General features: G+C 36.1%; 1 protein-coding gene across 2 annotated transcripts in view; it reads left to right on the plus strand.

Moving 5' to 3' along the window:
- SLC41A2 (solute carrier family 41 member 2) overlaps positions 1-13,205 on the plus strand; it is a 57,591-nt gene that overhangs the window by 10,550 nt on the left and 33,836 nt on the right. For both annotated transcript variants that reach the window (XR_012586291.1, XM_074581150.1), the window contains 4 exons: positions 735-842; positions 6,358-6,429; positions 7,285-7,429; positions 9,273-9,419. Coding sequence is in view for 1 of the 2 variants with exons in the window: in XM_074581150.1 (XP_074437251.1) it covers positions 735-842; positions 6,358-6,429; positions 7,285-7,429; positions 9,273-9,419 (472 nt within the window). In the remaining variant the exon portion in view is untranslated. The remainder of the gene's footprint in view (positions 1-734; positions 843-6,357; positions 6,430-7,284; positions 7,430-9,272; positions 9,420-13,205) is intronic.

Here is a 13,205-nt window from a genome sequence, read left to right on the forward strand (position 1 = left end):
CAAAGCATTCTAAGCTTGTTTTTTACAAACGGTTTCATGGCTATTCTTTCCCAGAATACATATGTAGCAATACAAAGGAAATTCTCAGTTCTTGTTTACATTTGACAATTGAAGATTGAGAATTTTAATTAAAGTAATAATTTAAATGATTGTAAATCCATGAATGTAAAGACAGAAAAAATTATGGGAGAGTTTGTCTTTGTTTGCTTTATAAAATCTGGGTCTTGGAAAACTGTACTCTTCTAAATTCCACACTTAGAAGTAAAAAAACAGAGAAGCTTTTTTTACTTAACAGGCTCTGTTCATTTGACAACTAATTCCTTGCTGTTTTTATGTTAGGTTTCTACACAGCTGGAAGGGAAAAGATGAAAATATTATTGTAAATTAAGAGCAGAATTCAAGAGCAGTCATAGCACCTGGTACTATTTTAAAGTCATGAAAGAAAAAAGACTTGAAATTAATTACATCTTTTTTTAACTAGGTTTGTTTTAAGGCCAAGTTTTGTATCTCGTACTTTTGGTATTGTCATCTTTGAAGTAGTAATATGCAGTCATAAATCTATTTTATCTAGATAGATAACAGTTCTGGCTTTAGACTTCTAGGTCTAATATAAAAAGATTGATTTTTTTGTTTTAGAGGCTTAAGTTATGAGTTACAGGATTTTTTTCAATACTTTGCAGATGGTCTAAAGAGAATTTTTCAATTGAATGTTTCCCACTGTATCCTTTATATAGCATTGGGATGTGTTCAAGAATGTTACTGAAGTTTTTATCTTGGTTCCTGCACTTCTTGGTCTCAAAGGAAATTTGGAAATGACCTTGGCATCCCGTCTGTCAACTGCTGTAAGTAACTTTCTCTTCTCCTTCAGTCTTCAGATATATGTTGTAAGTATTTCAAAAGGAAACAAATCTTTGGAACACAAGTGCTTTATGTTTATGCCTTAATCTGGCTTTAGGGGGGCTCTTTAAATCTGTTATTAAATTGGAAAAGTTAAAAAGATGACCCTCTTCTAATCTTCCTACATAAAAAATTTACATCTTTGGTCTCTTCTGAGTCATCATTCAGAACAGATAGAGTAGATTTTTGAGATTTACATGTGTATTCTGTAAGGTTGACAGATCTCTTTGGCCTTGATGAGGTTTGAACAGGCTAACAAAATGTGTATGTTTTGAACAAATTTTTCTGAAGACCACTTATGTGGCACCAAGATAAAGCATGGCTAATGTTGCTACTCTAGACCTTTGTAGATCAAACTGTAAGAAACTCTGTTGTAGCTTTCTGTCTAAATAATTTTATTCCTTTTTTGTTGTGGTGATTTTTTTGGTGGGTCTGCTTATTTTTTGTGTGTCTGTCAACGCTAACATAGCATAACTATGTTTTTTTCTACATCTTCTTACATATTTGTCACAGTTCTTTTCTGCATCTCAGAGGATGCTCCATTCCTTCCTTTTTCTAGCCTAAGCAAGCCAGATTACCTTACCATATAGTTTTTTGTGTGTGTGAATAACTGTAATGAACAGAATGTTCTAATAACGAGGCTGAACTATCTCTGGTACCTGAACTGGGTATCTCTGTAAGACACTGCCTTATGCAGTGTTTCTCCTTTTTAAGATAGTTTTTCCATTCTCCAGCAAGGCCCCACTCTCTGCCTGTTCCTGCTTGAATGAATCTTTCTAGAAAATGTTTGGTCAAAGGTGTAAGTAACTCCAGATGAGACCTTACTATGGCTTTGTAGAGTAGCACTTCCCTATGTCTCTCAAAAATTGCTCTTGAAACTTTGTAGGTTTATATGTACTTATTTTCCTAACAGCGTCAGATTTAAACCTCACAGTTGCTTGGTGATCAATGTCTGTGTCCTAGTATTTCTCCTTTTGTGTTATTTCCAGCTGTCTCTCCCATCTTCTGGCAGAAATATTATTAGTCCTTATGTGCATGACCTCGCGTTTCTACTGTTGAATTTCATCTGTTTTCATTGCTGTAATCCTCAAGGTCATCCAGTTTTTATGCAATATTACAATGCTTTGTATTGACAAGGTCTCCTAGTTTTCTGGCATTAATAAATTTCATTGCCACATTATATTGAGTTATTGCCCAAATGCATGCTATGATGGACATAGCCTTAGCAGTCCTATGAAGGTTTGCTTGTGTCATGCCCATTATAGAAATTGATTACTTTTGCCCCATATCAATTCTTTCATACATAGGAATTGACATGTTTTGTTGTATCTTTATCAATTTCAGCCTTAGCTATTCAGTCTTTTTTTTTTCTGTTTTATTTTAATGCTCTTACTTCTCTGAGCATTCTTACGGTTTCTTAACAATATTTTGTGTTTAAACCTTACTGCCTTTACTGTCAGGCATGAATACTTTTGCCTTTTACCTTACTTTTTTTTTGGTGTTGACCTGTTACTTAATTTCTTTCTTTGGCCTGAGGATTGAAAGTGCTTGTGTTCCAGGGTGAAAAATATACCAAGTCCAAGGTCTACCAGTGCCTTACTAAAGGCTTAAAAAAAAGGTCAGAATCAGCTCCTCCATTTGTCCATTTTAAGCCCAGGCTCTTACCAAGCCTCAAACAACAGCTCACTCTGAGAGGACTTATTTTGAGGAGTGTTACCAGCGCCGCTCACCACTGTCATTAATTCTCACGAAGATATAAATCAGCTGATGCTTCAAAGGTTTTTACTCAAGCATGCCAGGAATATTTCCTCTCTGGTACCAGAAATTGTTGTGTATCTGTCTTGGCCAAATTGCGTTAACTCTGTTCACATCCTTCCACTATGAAGGTTAATTAACCGGCCACAAAGAGGTCAGAGAAGCATATAGTTCTTCAGACAATACTATGTGACATGTGGGAGCTCCAGTTTCTTTGGCTTTGCCTGAAGTCACGGTCGCAGCAGCCTGGCACCAAGCTACTTCCCAGCTTTGCATCGACAGACTTGTGGGGTTTTTTCTTTTGTTTTCTAATGCCTTTAATTTCCTTGTATGACCTGTTTTCTTCAAGAATCATGACAGACTATGGACTAAGTTACACAAGTAATTGAAATATTTTCCAGGACTTCCTTAGGCATATTATAAGTTCATTGGACGTCCTTCACAGGGAGGAGGTAGAGGCTTATCAGGGTTCTGTGAACATTCTGTCTTTTGCCAGTGATAGTTCTAATTTGTTCTAGCTGGTGAAAAGCTCATCAGTAAATGTTGTAAAGCGTGTGTATGTGCGTGTGCACAACACAGTGGAGGTTTAAGAGAACAATATTTTACAAAATATGAACAGTACAGATTAGTCATTATCAAGATAATGCTAACAAGATTGTATCTAGTTTTTATATGTGAAAAACAGAAAAAATGGCTTTTATCTTGCAAAGAACCTTCTAACTTTCTCTTGTGTATCTTTTGTCATGCTCAACACCAGTTGCATATGCACAGCTCTACAAGCTGGTGGATAGCCAGCCTCATGCCAAGTGCTGCCACAAAGGCAAAAAAATAACACAAGAACTCCGTAATCTTTCTAAGTGTTAATTGAAAAACCAAAAACAAACCAAAAAACTGTGGAAACCTGCTACATGTTATATGTAACTTCTTACAGGTGACAGCTTTGGCTTAGTTGCCAGATAGGAATTTTAACTCCAGGACATTGCCTTGTTGCTCTGCTTCCCCTAGGTTTTAAAAACAGGTGCTGTGTCATATTGTAACATCCCTTACTGGAGAAGTTAATCAAAAAGCTTGCTACTGGACCTGCAGTTTACATGCCAGTTCTCCCAGACCTCTGTGAAAGAGGTTATTCTGGCCTTTGCACTCTTCACATTGATTTCATTGACCCCTAGTCTCTTAAGCCATCCAATCTTTGGTCCTGTCATCCTCATCCTAAGTGAAAACTGAAGGAGTATATTAATTCAAGGCATATCTTAACTGTTATTTGGAGGCAGTTGTATGATTAAATTTCCTTTCTTTGACCTAAATTTGCAGTAATTGGCTCCCCACCAGATACTGTCTAAAGTAAATGCAAGACTGCACCCCTGTAAATAGCTTTACCTTTGAAGAGGAAATGAGTTCAGCATTGGAGCTAATATATATCCTTCTTCTTGCTCCTTTAGCTTATAATTGCATCTGAATTTGTCAACAGGTTTATGCTCTTGGGACTGTGAACGAGTTATCTTTACTTCATTGTAGTTGCGTAGTCAGACATAATGTCTTGTTAGCAACTTTCTGTTGTCCATAATATATCTGTTTTCAAGTTTTGCCTGATCACTTTCATTCATCTTGTTGCCCAAATTCCTATTTTGGCTGCTTGTTACTGGTCACTCACAATTTCCCATCCACTTTCCCGTCCACTAAATATGCCGTAAGACTGTATGGCATAGCTTGTACTTCTCTTTGGTGTTAGTGTTAATGGAAACTGTTCTCCCTCCTCCCACTGCTGTGCTGTGTGAGGTATACTTAGGTCAACTACCCATTCAAGCACAATATTTATATTGTATGTTTTGTATTCTTCAGCTTTGTTCTGTAGTTTGAGTCGCTCCCATTGTCTCGGTTCACACTGTTGCCTCTTCTCCATATTTCTTTTTTCTTTTTTTCTTTTTAAGAGGAAGTTAAAGAAAAAAAACAACAAGCAAAAACCAACACCAAAACACCACTCATTCAGTCATCCCTGTAAACTTGTGCAGACTCTTATTTTGACTGTGTGTTATTAGGGTTAGGCATTAGCAATATGACTTTAGAAACTTTTTGTTTAGGTCCATCGATTCCACAGTATTACAATAAACTTGATCTTACGTTATGGAGATCTGCAGCTGAAAGGAGTCATCCTGCTTTTTTTCTCCCTTCCAAACCCTAAGGGCATTTGGGCATGGTTGCATGTGACGGATCAGATAATTGTGTAGAAGATAAGCCCTGTTTGTTCCCTGAAAAAAAGTGTTTTCCATCAAACCAGCAAGCAAATTTGTGTTGCCATGAACTCACTCATGGAGTTGATAGATCTGGTTTAAGAAAGAAAACATCAATGTATAGCTGATAGTAGGGGAGAGAAGAACTATGCCATTTAGCAGCAGCTCACGTTTAGGCTGGATTAAGCATTTTGCAAGATTACTGTTTTAACAAGGATTTTTTGGTTACTTTTCAAAAACTTCTTCAAGGAGAAAAAGAGCGAAGCTCTCCTTAGCCTGCCATTTATTTCATTTAGCATATATATTTAAGAAGGATGCAAAGGAGATTCTTATCTGCACTTCCTTAAATATTGCTGTAATATTTAAAATCAACGCGTGTGTTGCAGAGCTTTGACTGTACTTTGAACACTGGAAAATATTTATAGTGTAGATTGAGATAAAGCGTCTTCTTATATTTCTAAGTTTTTGAGTTAGCATTTGTTATAATACTTTGTTCCTCACAAGTCGCTACTATCACAAAATGGAACAAAGTGGTAAAGAAATGGAGGTAAAACCAACTGGAAAGAAATTATCAGAAGAGGAAAAAAAATACGCATTAAGACTTTGTTTTGAGAAGTATGTTATCTTACAAATTAGTATTTTATGTAAAAAAACACTAACATTTATGCTCAACATGTAAAACATAGTTCAGTTATCTCAAAAGGGAAGTTACTTTAGATACAGTCGCAGTACAGTGATATGTACTGTTCTTCAGATCTTTTCCTCTAACTCAAAAAATAAGTAAAAGTAGGAAATACATTATAAAAGAGTATGTATGTACTTTTTCATTTCTTAGAATAATTTATTTTCTGCCTTTCCAGCTACAGCCTCAGGACTGGACTTGTATCATTTACAGCATCATAAATCTCTAGCTGTTTTGTATAAATTAAAAGTTAGAATCCTAAACAGTGTTAGATGTAGTTTCTCATCTTCTGTAAGCCTTGCTGTTTCTCTATGCAGGTGGTTTCCCTGCAATCAATTAACACACTTGCATTAGACTGTGTGTGTCCGCACACATGTGTGTGTACATGTTTTTCTATTGGCTCACATAATTTAAGGGCTATGGGAACAAGTTCAGTCCTAAAATGACTGAATGCTGATAAGTTTCCCTTCCAGCCACTGATCTAATCACTAGTGGCCCTTGAACACTCCTGGAATGTAAGATGGCTAGTATATCTTGCACAGTAAGCTAGTGCTAAACAAGTTTCTATGTGAAACTGCATCAAGTTTAGCTGCTTTTGGGCGGATCCTGTAAGTACAAATTAAAATCAACAGCAATGCTTGACTTGAAAAAAAGCATAGCTTGGTTTTAACTTGCTTTCAAAATGTCCCTTTTTTTTTTTGTATGAGTTGAATTTGTGAGTTTCTGCCTTGTTAGTGCATTTTCAAGTAGTACAATTTTAAATACAAATGTCTGAAATTCTTGTAATTTTGACAGGTAAATATTGGAAAAATGGATTCTCCCATTGAGAAATGGAACCTAATAATTGGCAATTTGGCCTTGAAACAGGTAAATATAATGGGCTTATTTGATTAAATCTTGTAAGTGAGCGAAGTTATTGACAAAGTTCATCACAAGCATTGGTAAGTATGGAGACGCACAGTGTTAATGGGAAACTAGCTCTACTACACTGGCTCATACTTAACATACAAAGTTTACATGACTGATTTTTTTGAACAGTAGAGTACTCTAAAACAATACGAGCTTATATTTATCAGAAGAAGAGGTAAAAAATTCTTTGTAAAATACTACGGGTATTTCCTTTTTAATTTTTCTGAGAGAGGATCTGAGGATGATTAGAGAAAAATTTCAGATTTGGCCAAACCTTTCAAATTTGACCGCTCAAATGTTTTCAGTACTGTATTTGCATTGGATTCAGTGTTTAAAGGAAGTATGTGATAGAGCTTTTGGATAATGAACAATATTTTAAATAGCTGGGTCATTTGAGGAAAGGAGTGTTTGTTCTCCAAAGCAACTCTTTCTTAAGATTAAGAACCATTTCATGTCCATATGTTATAATACAACATGCTCAAAAAGTAAACAGAATGTTTATGCTGTGGCTTCACTGTTTTAAGTGGCTTAGCACTTCAGCTTTGGCTGCTGGTAAATCCTCAGCTCTTTTCCTTGATTTTACTATTGTTATTCTTGAGTCTCTGAAATGTTGGTAAAGCCTTTTCTGCTGGCATAAGATTTTTCTTCTTGATGATCCAAAGTTAGCATAATTTCTACAAAAAAGGGATGAGCATGCTCCCTTTACACCTCGCAAATAAATGTAGGTAGGCAGAAAGAATAATAGAAAATGAGTCTGTAGTCCTCTTAAGTCTGCCAATTTTAAGACTTGTTCACCTTCTTTTTCTTTTCTAGGTTCAGGCAACAGTAGTTGGTTTTCTGGCAGCAGTGGCAGCAGTTATATTGGGCTGGATTCCAGAGGGCAAATACCGTTTTGATCATTCAATCCTTCTGTGTTCTAGCAGCGTAGCAACTGCCTTCATAGCTTCTCTTTTACAAGGTAAAAGTAGTATATATGTTACTTTTTACAGTTAGTTTTCTGTGCGTGCTGAATGTATATTATGTTGTTATTCCTTAAAAATTTAAATCCAGAAAGGTGTAATACAACTGCAACACAGCAGAGGATAGGATGCCCTTTTGCAATTTCCATGTAGGTCTGAATATTGCATTCCTCTTCTGTCATATTCTTTGAAAAGATTTGAATTGCGTGACCTCCTGAGCATATCTAGAACAGAAAGTATGGGGTTTAGATTTTACCTAATATGATGGAGACCTTTTCTTCCCTGCTTTCTATATTCGTTAATGCACAAAATATATTCTTAGCACTAAACAGGTAGAACTTATTTGCAGTTAAGCTCAAGATGTTATCTCAGCTGAATCCAAACTTCCTGGTTGCCCATACTGCTTTTATGTTAGTTTGTGCTCTGCTTTGTATCTGAAGTGAACAAATTGGCTTGTTATGGGAAGGGTCTGGCCCAAGTTCAAGTTCCCCTCTACAAACAGTGCCAATGTCTGTCTGGAGCCATATGGCGTGATAAATTTAATCTTCTCTTCCCAATTGTCAGGAAACATTTAACCATAAAAGATGGTACTTAATGGACATGAAGGGGAAAAAGTACCACTACTTGTGACATATTCTTAATGAAAATACATAGTCATTAGTCTTAATAATAGTAAGTCAAATAAAATATTTAACTTCCTTTTTTTACCAATCTGATATGCTTACTTATGTGAAAATTACAAAATTGTTGAAGTTTTGCATGAAATTAAGAACACGCACTTTTTTTTAGTGACTACAGAGCCATTGAGTTTGATCATGCATGAAATTAAGAGTAGCAAGAGAACTGGAGAACATGAGTGCCTTTTATTCACTTCTCATGCATAATTTGGACATTAAGAGAAATTTTGTTGTTATTTGGTGGTGGGCCAGCACAGGAAATTACTTTCTAAGCTTCATCTTCCTACTTGTGAAACAGGTGCTTTTGTAGTATTGTGATCCTACAGGATCATTTCAGTTCTTTCTTTTGAGAATTTAATGGAGTATAACTCTATAGGCAGTTTCTCTGAAACTGAACTGCTAATGTAGCCTACAATACATAATATCGCTAAAATACATGAAAATTTTAATACGGATTTTTCAAAAATTCTTTAAAATAACATAAAATGGGGAAATTACTCAAGTTATGCCAAAGACGACTGTTAATAACAATGTTAATTTTATTTTTAGTAGCCACTTGCATTCTGCAGGAAAATGCCTCTTAAAAAGTTAGTGTTGCTGTTCATACAGAAGAAAATAGAAATCAACGTCCTCAATTTAAATGTTTTAACTGTATAGCAAGTAACATTTTTATATGTTGGCTAGTTTTTAATTTATGGTGTAGCTTCTTGACTTTTGCTGCTAAGTCCATGACTGGACATCTTGCACTATATCAGATGTTGAAGTTTTTAATGTAAGGGTGGTTTTCAGCCTAGTGAAATTTAAATTTCAGTCAGCTAAAGTTAGTAGGGTGTAGAAATAATACACTGCATATTTTTATCTTCATGAAATAGGTGATTTACAATTTCAATAGTGCTAATTCTAATCATAAGCAAAGTAGGTCATTGTACAGATGGTTCTTGATTTTGTGTGTGTGGTTGCTGTATTTTTTTAATATATACCCTAATTTTTAAAAATGGCTAAAACTTAAAAATAGAGACATCAGTCATGTGGGAAGAACAATCATACTGGGGCAAAAAGCACTGACCTCTTGCTTATTAAGTTTGAAAGTGCCATTATCTTGGAATTTTCTGTGGAGTTACAAGAGTAGATATGGTTACTATCCTGTCCTTTTTATTGATTGTAGGAATAATAATGGTTGGAGTTATTGTTGGATCAAAGAAGACTGGTATTAATCCTGACAATGTTGCCACTCCTATAGCAGCAAGTTTTGGAGATCTTATCACGCTTGCTATACTAGCGTGGATAAGTCAGGGTCTTTATGCTTGCCTTGGTAAGTATGTTTCTAAGTGTGTGTGTCTCCCTAGGAACCTCTTTTGGGTCAGGAGGGTGGGGAGAAGGCAGGGGGGGAGAGGTTTAGAAAACCTTTTAGCTTGACTGACTTTTTTGTCAACATTTATACCACTGAATAAGGAATCTTGGGTTGCAGCATTATGCCATGATCTTTTTTAAGATGATAGAAGTCACTAACCACAATGTTGGCACAGCCTACTAGTAAGTGGAAGACTCTCACAGTATCACAGTCAATCTACGTGTGAATTAGAAACTGTAGTTGCTGAATTTACTGTGCTTTCTTGGGGGGAGGAAAACTGTCTTCATCCAAGTTTTCTTGAATGCCCACCCCTAAATCAAATATCTGCTTCCCAGAGCCCTTTTGAAGCGTTCTCCCCTTGCACTGAGGGCAAGGAGTTGAATTGGCTCTCTTGATCAGCTGCTGGGAGAGTTCTGCTGTGAGAATTCTTTTTGTTAGGGTGTGGTTTTGGGCAACATTCAAATACATCTTGAGCTGCAGCTGTGCCCACAAACCAAAATAGCAATAATTTAAGTACTTTGAGTAACAATAGCACGTCTACAACAAGTATGTATTCAAAGAAGTGAAGCCTTATTTTAGATAGATTTGTGCTTTGTGAATGCTGTGACTTTTAAATGATTTATGCAGACTAGTGTGAGTTTCCTTCTGATTCCTTCCAAGTTCTTTCCAGCTCCCATTGCAATACCTCCTTGTTTCCTCATTTTTCCTGCTCCAGCTTCCAGTACCAGTTTCCTCAGCTCTTTCCTATCTTGTTTCCCTCACAGTGTGACACTTCCATGTCTCTCTCCTGTTGCCTGCGCCTGAACTTGATTTTACCAGCATTTCCTTCTGCTTTTCAGTAAATGAAGTAACCGCTTGCTTCCAGCTTCTCCAAATAGTGGCCCTACTCTCTTCTGTTTTCTTTTTTTTTGTTTTGTCTCATAAATTTGATGACTATATTTCAAACATAAATCTTATAATGTAGCTGTAGCTTTCTTCAGAACAGCAGTTCTGCCATGAAAGATGAAAAAATGTATAACCACTCTGAATAACTAAGCAGCAAAGGAGAGGCCTTCACTGACTACTGACTACAGAGGGCAATGATCTAATCCTACTTCACGTATCAATTCTGTCTGGCTTCTTGATGACAGTTTTTTACTGTTTGCTTATTTTCCCACTAATAGCTATGAACAGGTGAATTATACATAAACAGCTCCAAACTAATTTTCTTATGAATGACTTTTTCTTTCAGTCTGTAATTCTTCTCTTCTACTGAAGAAGGTTCGTCATCACAATGTCTGCTAAAAAGGAATATACCTATAATTATTATTATTATTAGAAGCATGCTCAGATAGTAGCCGATGTAATGAAATGCTTGATTGTCACAAAGGAGATGTGAGTTTGGAAAATGAGAATTAGGAACTCAAAAATTGGTCCTTTTCTTCCTGTTTCATCTCTCCCATGAAGAAACAAAAAATATGAAAACATTTTCTCATAGGAGAATGTTGCGTGAAAAGGGGCAAAGCGGTTTTGGCAGAAAATAAACCCCCTTGTGTTCTAACACTCCTCACCGAGGTGGGAGGCTAGGTGTGGCTGGGTTTAAATTCTGAGTGATGCCCAATTCAGCACTATCAGTCCAATCGCGTTTAATATGTATTAAACTACTACGATTTGGATACACTAATAGTGGACTGCACCTTCAGTCTAATCGTGCTCATGAACTAGCACGGCCACTCTGGAGTCTTTGGTCGCGTTCAGTGAGAAACCAAAACGACTAGCTACTTAAAAAAGTGCAGTTTATTTAAACAACAGATATATAGGTTCTTAGGATTGCCAGTGATAAATACACTGTCTGCAAAGCACGTGCAAATGAAAGTATTGTTACATATACAAAACGCGCGACAAAGTTATAAACGATACAGCCTGGCTATAAATGTAGAAAAGAGAGTCTCTAGAGAAATTTCTAAGTTTCCCGAGGAAGCACTCGGTATAATCTAAGTCTTACCCAAAGGCGTCCCTATAGCAGGGAAGAGAGGCTCAGCCCGTCGACTGATCCCAGAAGTCAGTGATGCAATTCTTTGTGATGGTGTCTTCCCTGGGTATCCCCCCTCTCTCGGGCTATTTTTATACTATTTGTTATCTTCAAGGTGGAGTTTGAGTGACTTTAGTCATACGTACTTTTATCATGATTGGTGTAAATTTCTCTCGCTTCACAATTAAAGGTATAGTTTACGAGAAATTCAGGGTGCAGACTCAAGAAGGAGTGGTTGCACCTTGGAGGCGGGTAGCCTTCGGGATGGAAGTGTGTTTTGGTACTATAATGACATTATAATGAGCAAAGTTTGCACAAAGGACAGCATTTCATCAAAATTTGACAAAATGTTGGCTCTGAGTATCGAGCGGGCAGCTAATTGGCAGCTTATCTGTTTCATGGTATCATCCCATTCCCATATCCGCTATACATCGTAAGGTAAAGCCACGGAATAATTGCATCCCGTCCCGTACCTCATGTAGCTTATCAGGGAACCACAGATGTTGTGTCCTTCATGCCAGCTGCGGCTATTTTCTACCTCAGAAGCCTCTTGATTTTGTACTTTTCCTTAATGTGTGAACAATGCCGTACTTTCGTATTTTTTAGCCAATTTAGTATTTATTCCACATAGAAGAATGTTCATAATACTATTTCAAATTAAATTATTGCTGCAACTGACTCCTTCCATAGAAACATATTTAGAAAGTGTTGATGTGATGTCAGCCTAAATGTATCAGTGTGCAAAGCAGCCATTTTTAGTATTTTCTATATTTTTGTTAAAACTTAAATTGTATTGTTTATTTTGTAACTATATTTAAATACTTTATATTCTAATAACTTATTTCTCAAATATTTTCTTCAGATACTTCTTTTAAGGAAGTTTATAGACTTGCAGTGAAAGAAAATTTATAAAGATGTTTTTTAACTTCTTTATTTTTTTCTGATGAGAAGAACAGAGAGGAAGTCTCTTTTCTCATGAAATTTGGTGTCTCTAGCTAGTGCTAGGACTGGAATAATGATTAGAGTTTAGCTCATTAGAGACTGTTTATCTAGACCCATTGTTATGCCCAAAAGTCTGACCGGGATGGAACTTCGGGTTATTCTGCTTAAAATAGATTTCAGGTCCCAACAATTGATGTGTTTGATTGGAATTCAGTTCAATGTTAGGGTTTATGCTAGTCAATGAAGTGCCAGGGAAGTTGGTATTACCAGCTAGGTGAAAAGGAGTTAGCTAGGATTATGGGCATATAGTAACTCCCTGAGTAGGTGTGGAGTTGGAAGAGATTGCCAAATTTGCATTAACACTGAGATTAGACTTGAGGCTAGGGTTATGATTAAAATTTATTCTGGTCAAGACCATGTTTGATTTAAAATAATTAAGGACAGACTTCAGACTTTAAATGTTAACTAGTAAGTATTTCAAATGAAGTTTCTTGGAAACCTGTGCCCTATAGGTCAAACTTCATTTTGGTCTTTAAAATTTGCTTTGTAAACTACATTGTAATGAATATGCCAGTGATTTTTCATTTGTTTCCTAAATCTTTTCACTACAATATTAGTTTCTTATGGTTTTGCATTGTAATATTCTCTGTATAATTGTCTAAGTTGAACCCATATGACTCAAAGATAGTAAATTGTTAATACTGAGTCTTACTGGTTTAAAACAGTTTCCTCTACTCCTTTCCTTTTTTTTTAATTGTGGCCACAGGCAAAACTTAGTTACATGTGCTGGTATT

The sequence above is a fragment of the Larus michahellis genome, chromosome 1, assembly GCF_964199755.1.
Source record: "Larus michahellis chromosome 1, bLarMic1.1, whole genome shotgun sequence".
In the NCBI taxonomy this organism is placed as follows: domain Eukaryota; kingdom Metazoa; phylum Chordata; class Aves; order Charadriiformes; family Laridae; genus Larus; species Larus michahellis.